Genomic DNA, 9,618 nt, shown 5'->3' with positions numbered 1-9,618 from the left:
ATTTAAAAATCAAAGACATTCTAATTAAAGACCAGAAATCTTTTCTAAATTATGTACATAAAAATTTAGCAACTAGGAAACGTGTATACACTTACTCCCTGAATCTTAGCTATAAAACAGGTACGTAAATTCACCTGTATTGCCTAACAGACACACTAAAACAATTCCTAAAATACTGTTAAATATAAGTAAACCAAATTTCTGTCCTATAACATCTATGTATAGAAAAACAAACAAAAATAACAGCATCTTTCCTCAGATACTCACTAGTCCCATGTCTGGGATAATGGAAAAATACATACAGTTAGAAAAGAAGCTATTATTTAAAAGCCTTAGAAAAGTAGATAAGTAAATTTATTGCTGACAGTTTCTTTATTGAATTAAAATTATACTATTATAAAATAGCAATGTATATACAAAGGGATTTTACGTATCACAGTATATACAATTAACTTTAAAAAGTCAGGGATGCAAGTTACAATGATTATGAATATAAAATATATTAAACCATTCTCTATAAGTGATTTATTTGGCTGTTTTAGTTCGAAGTCGTCGTTTCAGAATCTGATGATCACTTTCTTTCACTTTATGGTCCATCAAAATCTGAAATTAACAATTTCATAATTTTTATAAATGAAAATAAAACCAAAAGCTTACTTATACTTAATGTGTTCATTTTCTTAATCGTTGAAATAATAAATATATTACAGTATTGTCTTGTCCTTCTAGACTGCACGTATATATCTTCTACAAAAAATCATGCCTAAAGTAGATTTTATAAAAGATTCTTTAAACACTAATAATTCTGGAATTATAATAATCTACACTTTTTGTTGAATTCAGGGACATACTTAGCTTGAAATAATTACTAAAATATTTGGAGACAAGTGCCTCAAATCATTTTTAAGAAATGATCTTTTGGGAGTTCCCATCATGGCTCAGTGGTTAACGAACCTGACTGGCATCTACGAGGACGCAGGTTCAATCCCTGACCCCGCTCAGTGGGTTAAGGATCCAGTGTTGCCATGAGCTGTGGTGTCACAGATCGGATCTTGCGTTGCTGTGGCCCTGGCCTAGGCTGGCGGCTACAGCTCTGATTGGACCCCTAGCCTGGGAACCTCCATAGGCCTCGGGTGAGGCCCTAAAAAAGATAGAAAGACAAAAAAAAAAAAAAAAATGATCTTTTGCAGTAACAAGTATACAACTTAGAGCATTATTTTGCAACCGAGAAATAATTTCAGTCATTATATATTTATCAGATAGATGGAAAAAAGTAACCAAGGGAATAGTACTTCCAAAAGCGTGTTCTAATAACAACCTTAATCCTTACTACTTGCTTCAAGTGTCTATCTTACATCTGATAGCTACCGTTGCAAAAGGTCTCTCCCCTGATTTTTCTTGGCCACTTCCTATTGAAGGCTTTTCCTTTAATTACTTTTCCATATTCACTTTCATCCACTGGCAAAAGCAACCATGATAGAAAATTAGAACTTTCCCTGTAATAGCACAGCCTGTTCTGAGTGAGGAGAATGAGTCATAGAGTTGGGGTGACAAACTAGTCTCTTCTTAAGAGAACCTAGAAGCCTTAGAGGAAAAGTGGGAGGAAATGACTGAATATCTACTCTGTATTTCTCAGGCAGACTCAGGCCCAGATTTGTACAACTCTTGTAATAAAGATAAGAAAAAGAGACGTTAAAAACCAATAACCTATTAAACAGTGATAATTTTACTGATGGAATTAAAATTCCTCTGATGAGTTTACAAATGCAGATGCATATACAAATATACACACTAATGCAGCATTTTTATTCAATTATTATAAACTTACATATCTAAGTCCAAAAGTAACATTTAAACCATGTTTTAAAATATCTGATCTACAGAATTAAAAACTCAAACCATTTTAAGATTCAAATTATTATGAATACTTCACAATTAAAAAGAAAATGAACAATTTTACTTTTAGGACAACTGAAATAGCTTACCACCTGGCCAGATATATCAATAGGCGAAGAAATTTCACTTGTATACAATTTCCGTTTGGCTCGTTTTGGTCGAGACACAGTTTCTTTACTTACTTCTACATTTGAGAGCTTTGAAGAGCTCATTGTTTCAATTATCTTCTTTGCTATGAAAAAAATACATTAAATCCTGAAATAATTTTTTAATTCAGGTTTGAAATCCTAATAAGAACCATATTATAAAGCACTACAATTTATATAAATGCTTAAAGGATATGAACAAAAAACTCAGAAGGAAAAAAATTAATGCCTAATAAACTCATGAAATGATGATCAACAGCAAAAACAAAAAGACAAATAAATAAAATATTTCACTAATGTTCAACACAGAAAAGATTTAGTAAATTACAGTACAACCAATAAAACCCAGAAGTTTTTAATGACTTGGAAGAGGTTTATGCTACATTAAGGAAAGGAGCAGGATACACATATAGTGCACTTTGCAGCATTAACAATCAGGTGGCAGAGCTAGTTCAGTATTCACACGTAAATATGTCCACAATGAATATTAAGTGAAAGTAACTTGTTCATTGTGAGCCTTTTACTTCTAGTTTAATATATGCACATGTGTGCGAGCACACACATTAGAGTAAAAGATGGAAACCAAACTGTTAACAGTTGACTGCTTCTGGGAAGCAGAATAAGAATTTTTTAAGTTTTTACTTTGCATATATTTTTTTAAGAGACACATACTGATTTTAACTGAAAATTTACTTCCATTTGGAAAAACTCCTGGATGTAAAATGCATATACATATGGTATCAACCATATATATTTTTAAATATAGAAAACACATTTAAGGGAGTTCCCTTGTGGTGTGGTAGGTTAAGGACCCAGTGTTGTCATTCCAACAGTTTGGGCTCAATCCATGGCCCAGGAACTTATACGTGCCATGGAAGTGGCAAATAAAATAACATAAAATAAAATAAAATAAAATAAAATAAAATAAAATAAAATAAAATAAAATAAACACATTTAAAGAAATATGCTGAATTGAGGGTCTATTTGTCAAGGGCTGAACTGAGCCTCAGAGCTGAGCTGCCAGATGTTGGGGCAACTAATTAAAACAAGTCAAAATCAGAGTTTACAATCAAGTCTGTAACCACTTACTACAGTGGAGTAAGCAAGAGGCTAAACCTTATAAAGTGCCACTACCACCTCCCTTCCATACTCCCTCCCATGCAACGATGGACCAGGTGGACCAGGACAGAAGCTGGAGTCACCTCATTGCCAAGTGAGCACAAACAACTGTTTTATGGACTTGGGGCTGGACACCAGCGGGGACTGGCTAGAAGTGGAAAACAGAGTGGAGAAAAATGTCTTCAAGATTCTCTCCTCTTTCCCATCGTAAGAAGGTCTTTGGCAGAGGTGCCTGAGGAAATTCTCTACCGAAGGCCCCCAATAAAGAGGATCCAAATGAAGGCATCCAGGCTAGGAATGCAGATATGTTGTGAGGATATGGCCAGCAGGAAAGCTAAGTCCCTAACTAACTCCCTTTGGAAACTGCATTTCATGTGGGGAGGGCAGCTCTCACCATGAGGCCTAATCAGTAAAACCTTTGTTTTTCTATGGTCAGCCTGAAATAAACCACATATAGGATTTGGGGCTGGAGGCTCCAGACTCCTCACTACTAATGCGCCAGCCACTATACTAAGCAGCTGAGAATATAAACCAGACATTTTGCACTTATAGAGCTGAAATAAAGACAGATATTTTGCACTTGTAGAGCTGAAAAAGATAATAAGAAAATACAAAATTACAGTTTAAATAATTCAATTTGCAATTTGAAAAGATCACTTTGGCTTCCATGTACTAAATGGACAGGAGGAAGACAAAAGGGATAAACTGCAAGACCAGTGATACTGAGTAATGGATTAATAGTAATTGCCAGAGCAGCAGAACTTTAAGAACTAATCTCCATTTTCTTCTTTTTTCTCTGTACTTCCAAGTGATTTACAGACATGTACTATAGTTACAAAAACAGGGATACTTTATATTCCTAGAAATTAAGTTTTTTTAAACATCCACACCAGCTATATAGGTAGGGAAGCTGTCAAGGAGCTGAATTAACAAAATAAGGGACTCGTTACCATGTGGGGTACTTCCCAGTCCTTAAAAAGGTATTTATTTTTAATATATAAGCAGTGGTCAGTATTTAAATAAAATACCTAAGAAGCTAAAATAACAATTCCCAACTCTCCAAATTTAGATACTTAACAATTTTCTGTTTGTCTCTCTGGATATTTTCTATGCTTATACAAACTATACCTTTCAATGAATGCATATATTTTTCAAAAAATATATCTAAATGGGTCTGGTAAGTCTGAAATTCCCAAACCATACACCAAGATATGCCACAGCAAATTCACAAGAGCACCCTGGAATATTTTTTTATTTATGTCATTATTTTTTAATTTTTGTCTTTTTGCCATTTCTTGGGCCGCTCCCGCAGCATACGGAGGTTCCCAGGCTAGGGGTTGAATACGAGCTGTAGCCACCATTCTACGCCAGAGCCACAGCAACGTGGGATCCGAGCCTCGTCTGCGACCTACACCACAGCTCACGGCAATGCTGGGTCCTTAACCCACTGAGCAAGGCCAGGGATCGAACCCACAACCTCATGGTTCCTAGTCGGATTCGTTAACCACTGAGCCATGACAGGAACTCCTGGAGTATTTTAAATCTTTGAGAAAAACACAGACTCAATAGCTCAGGGTAGTTCACACTTTCAAAAAGGGTATCATCACATTACTTTCCCTTTGATGATGACATATTTTGGCAACCTAGATTTTCAGAAGCTGAATTTTCAGTGGTTGTTTGGTCTTAAGTACTAAAGATAGGACTATAGGTGTTTCTTTGGGTGCATGAACACATTGATAAAAATTACTGAGACATTAAGGGCACTGTGAACCAAGAAAGTTTGGGAATCTCTGCGGTATGTTTTTAAAGAAACTATTTTTACACAATCAATTTGACTCAATTCAACTATCCTCTGCTTTTAGTCCTTTCCCCTACTCATTCTCCCAACCTCTAGATTCCAATTTAGAGAGACTATTAGCGGTGGAGACTATCAACTTAGTGGTAGACTCTACTGCTAACCCTCAGGTCATCTCACCAAAACTCACTCCTTTCTGCCCTCTTCCTCCCAATAATCTCTCCACATTCTACATGCCAGATGCATACTGCGATCTGGAATTGCCTGCACATTCCTTACATTCTCCTGGTACTATACTTGTTGCAACGAAACAATAGATATTTATAGAAATGTTTTTGATATATGTGATTAGGTAATGCTTATCCACATAGAAGAAAAAACCTCTAGAATATATGCCATAATATATACAGTGATTATCTCTAGGAGGTATAATCTTCCAACATTTCAAAATCCAGGTTAAATCCCATCTCCTCTATAAAATCTTCCCATGGCCCAAAACAAAATAGCTCTCTTCTTGCAATACTACTATAGAAGTTTGCTGGCATCTCTATAACTACATTAAATAGCCTACTCTGCCATGAGCTGTAAGACTTACCACCCTTTTATGCTTCCTTCCACAGTACCTAACACAGGACAATGTCTATTTGAAATATAATAGTCACTGTTACTGAGTTTAAACACCTACCAGATATTAGAAAACACCATATACCTAATATACAAAGCCATTTAATTACTACTCTACAAACCTTTTGATTGAAGAATAGTTGGAGAATGTTGTAAGAAGTCTCCAAATTTCTGTAGCGCTCCTTCTTTTTTCTTAGTGGGCACATTTATACTGATTGTGGATGCCTGACTCCGTAAGGAGTACGTTTTCTTAGATGATGGGCGAGTGGAAACCTAATAAACAAACGTTTTTTGTTATTATTGATGAGGAATGTCAGAAGGAAACAGTTACAGCCACAGTTGAATTAAAGAGGCCAGACACAGGTTATGAATTCTCAGGCAGAGAACTTGGGATCAAGAACACAAGGAGGAGTTCCCGTCGTGGGGCAGCAGAAACGAATCCAACTAGGAACCATGAGGTTGTAGGTTCGATACCTGGTCTCACTCAGTGGGTTAAGGATCCAGCGTTGCCATGAGCTGTATGCTGCAGAGGAGGCTTGGATCTGGTGTTGCTGTGGCTCTGGTGTAGGCTGGCAGCAACAGCTCCAATTGGACCCCTAGCCTGGGAACCTCCACATGCCGAGGGTGCAGCCCTAAAAAGGACAAAAGACAAACAAACAAACAAACAAAAAACCACACAAGAAGAGGAATGAAAGGGCCAGAGAATGGTAAAAGGAGTGTGACAGGTAGAGTGCTAAGTCAGAGGTGAGCACATTAGGAGGTACCTGCTACTTGCTAAATGCTAAAGGTTATATTGTAAGCTGAATCAGATGAATAAGACACGGAAGATAAATGAGTTGTAACTGAACAAAACTCAATTTCTGGATAATTACTAATTAAATCTGAAATCTTTATTTTGATCTTCTACTTTGTAAATATAAGTTATGAAAATGGTCAATTTTGGACAAATTTTAAAAGACAAACCTTTTGCTCTTTTTTGACAGAAGAATTTACATGCTCAGAAATAGGGGACTTCAAATTAGTTCTGGGTGTCGCATTCTTCTTATTTTCAAATTTCACAAAGTCCTAAAAATAATGAATTTCACACTGATTAATTTCTTGACAATATTTTCTTTCTCCCTCTAGACTCAGGGCGGGGGGAGGGGGGGAAATAAGAACGAAAACAAAAAAAAACCAAAAAAGTGTTTCTTAACTGGGGGCAATTCTGACTCCAGAGGACATTGGCAAATGTCTGGAGATACTTTTGGTTGTCATTGCTGAGGATAAGGAGCAGGCTTCTCAGTAACTAGTAGGTAGAGGCCAGAAATACTGCTAAAAAACCTACAATATAACAGGATAGTAGTCTCTAACACAAAGAAATGTCTGGCCCCAAAATGTCCACTGCGCTGAAGTTAAGAAAGCCTGACCAATGGTGGTATTTTTTTCCCGACTTCACTGAGATACTATTGATACATAATATATGCAAGTTTAAGTGCACAGGATGATCATTTAAGATGTTTTTACTGTAAAATGACTGAAGTTATGAATTTTTCGCACACATCATAATAAAATTATATTAGCTAAATAAAAAACAGTGGAAAGATAACATCTTTTATTTAAATCCCAGTCTTTAAAATTTAGCACAATTTATCTACTCTTTCCCCAACTTCCACATCATGCTGTGCATTACCTCTAATTGATATTTAGCAACACTGAAAACAAAAACAATCAAAAATCTTCATCACAAGCACAGACAAAATGTTAAAGAAACGTATTCATCTTCCCTACTAAATAGGCATGACATCATACTCTCTTCTCCACATATCCCTACTTAAGACAAAGTCTTCTGTAATATATTAACTGCACTGAACTTATGCAAATCCTAGTTGTACTAAAGATTATAAGCATAAAAGGGGAAAAAAAAAGCAAGAAGAGAAGCATTGAGACCATGACTGAACCGTAAAGGTCAAATTACAAGGTTATAAGGATTATAAGCAGCAGCTTTCCTGAAAGGAGAAAGACAGATGGGAAACAGAGGGAAGCAAAGGAAAAAAGATTATAACTCTATCATACTTGTGTTCATAAAGAACTCTTTGGAGTTTTCAACAGATTAGAATACAGCATCATATAAATGATTTTCCTAAGGACTTTACAACACTCAGTTTATTACAGTAATAAAGAGCTAGCAAAATCAGTTAAAACTGTTAAGTTTCTACATGATTTATCTACAACAATCTGTTATCTATTCTGAAATGGGGAGTATAAACCAACAGTAAAATGAACAAAATAATTGTATCTTAACCCTCTGAGTACACCAATTTTTCCTTTTCCCTTGAAAAAGATAAGTCAAGAAAAGGTCAACACAGGGTTAGTTAGATGATGATGAAATTAAACTACTTACTATATAGTTGATCCTTGAACAACACAAGTTTGAAATGTGTGAGTCCATTTATCCACTGATTTTTTTCAATACTAAATAAATACCACATAACTACATGATCTGCAACTGGCTAGATCCACAGATGGGGAGCCTCACATACAGAGGGCTGAATTTCATTTACACAAGATTGTCACTGCATAGTAGCTGGCACCTAGCCCTCATGCTGTTCAAGGGTCAAGTGTATCTTAATGGTATCTAAAATGTACTAAGTGTAAACTAAACACATTTAGAATAAAAGTTAATTAAGGCTCTCCAAAACAATCTCTAAAGGTGTTCTACATGTAGCAGGGAATATGCTAAATAATATTCATTCAGCAAATGTATTACCTGACAAAGAGCCTGAGGAGTATGGTTAATGCTATTTCTGCTCTTCCACCAGCTTGAAAATATACTATTCTTTAAAGGAGTGAAAAAAATAAGTTGGAGAAAAAGTTATTGTGCTAGAGATTTATAATTATAGTTTTAAACTTAAAATAATTTCTTTTAAAATAAATAATGCCACTTATTATGTATCTACCACATGTGAAGCAAAAGCAAAGCATTTAAAATGTATTAGATCTAATTCTTTATTCCCAAAAGGAGGAAAATGAGGATCTAAATTTATGTGACTTGCCAAACCTGCATGGCTAGGATATGACAGAAAGTTTGGTAACCCCACAATCAGAAAGCTGCAGTAGGAAGAAGCAAATCAGTTTTAGCTTGTCACTAAATAGTGACCCAGATTTTAATACTGGCTCACAGAAAAAGAATTTCTCTTCCAAAACCTTCTCTGACCATAGAGACAAAAGTTTTTCATTAAATGACAAAGATTATATCCATGCAAGTAAGCCATTTCAGTTTCTCTTATTTATTTCCCTCCTCTTCACGTTCCTCTCTTCTCTGTTTTTTTTTTTTTTTTTTTGCCACATTCTTGGCATATGGAAATTCCTGAGCCAGGGACGGACTCCAAGCCACAGCTGCAACAACACCAGATCCTTTTAATTCACTGCTCCAGGCCAGGGATTACATGCCTCCTCAGCAATCCAGCTGCAGCAATCAGATTCTTAAGCCACTGTGCCACAGCAGGAACTTCTCTAAATTCTTTACCAACCTTCTCTTACATTAAAAGGAAAGTGACTAAGTCTGAATAGGACTGTTATCTTGAAATAGTTCTCTAATATGATTCACCATCATTTGGCCTATATCATAGCTTCACTGAAACAAGAAATAAATTATATATTTTTAAATCCATAAGCTTTTTGTGTGAGGACCACAATAATATTCTTTTTTTTTTTTTTTTAATCTTTTTGCCATTTCTCGGGCTGCTCTCGTGACATATGGAGGTTCCCAGGCTAGGGGTCGAATCGGAGCTGTAGCCACCGGCCTACGCCAGAGCCACAGCAACGCGGGATCCGAGCTGCGTCTGCAACCTACACCACAGCTCACGGCAACGCCAGATCCTTAACCCACTGAGCAAGGCCAGGGATCGAACCCTCAACCTCATGGTTCCTAGTCGGATTCGTTAACCACTGCGCCACAACAGGAACTCCCCACAATAATATTCTTAAAGTATATTAAATATACAATAAATCATGATTTTGGTCTCTAATAGCAGTGCATATGAACAGGAGGGCAATGTA

General features: G+C 36.0%; 1 protein-coding gene across 14 annotated transcripts in view; it reads right to left on the bottom strand.

The window, feature by feature from the left end:
• KIF20B (kinesin family member 20B) overlaps positions 354-9,618 on the bottom strand; it is an 82,019-nt gene continuing 72,754 nt past the window's right edge. For 8 of the 14 annotated variants that reach the window (XM_005671270.3, XM_021072618.1, XM_013983541.2 and 5 more), the window contains 5 exons: positions 8,327-8,395; positions 6,544-6,645; positions 5,703-5,853; positions 1,986-2,128; positions 354-603 (listed from right to left, as the gene is read on the bottom strand). In XM_005671270.3, coding sequence (XP_005671327.1) covers positions 526-603; positions 1,986-2,128; positions 5,703-5,853; positions 6,544-6,645; positions 8,327-8,395 — 543 coding nt within the window. In that variant the 3' untranslated portion in view covers positions 354-525. The remainder of the gene's footprint in view (positions 604-1,985; positions 2,129-5,702; positions 5,854-6,543; positions 6,646-8,326; positions 8,396-9,618) is intronic. The other 6 variants (XM_005671272.3, XM_021072620.1, XM_001928931.5 and 3 more) reach the window with 3 other exon arrangements.

This window comes from Sus scrofa, chromosome 14 (assembly GCF_000003025.6).
Source record: "Sus scrofa isolate TJ Tabasco breed Duroc chromosome 14, Sscrofa11.1, whole genome shotgun sequence".
NCBI lineage: Eukaryota > Metazoa > Chordata > Mammalia > Artiodactyla > Suidae > Sus > Sus scrofa.
The sequence above is the reverse complement of the archived record's forward strand: the minus strand, read 5'-3'. Positions and strand labels throughout refer to the sequence as shown.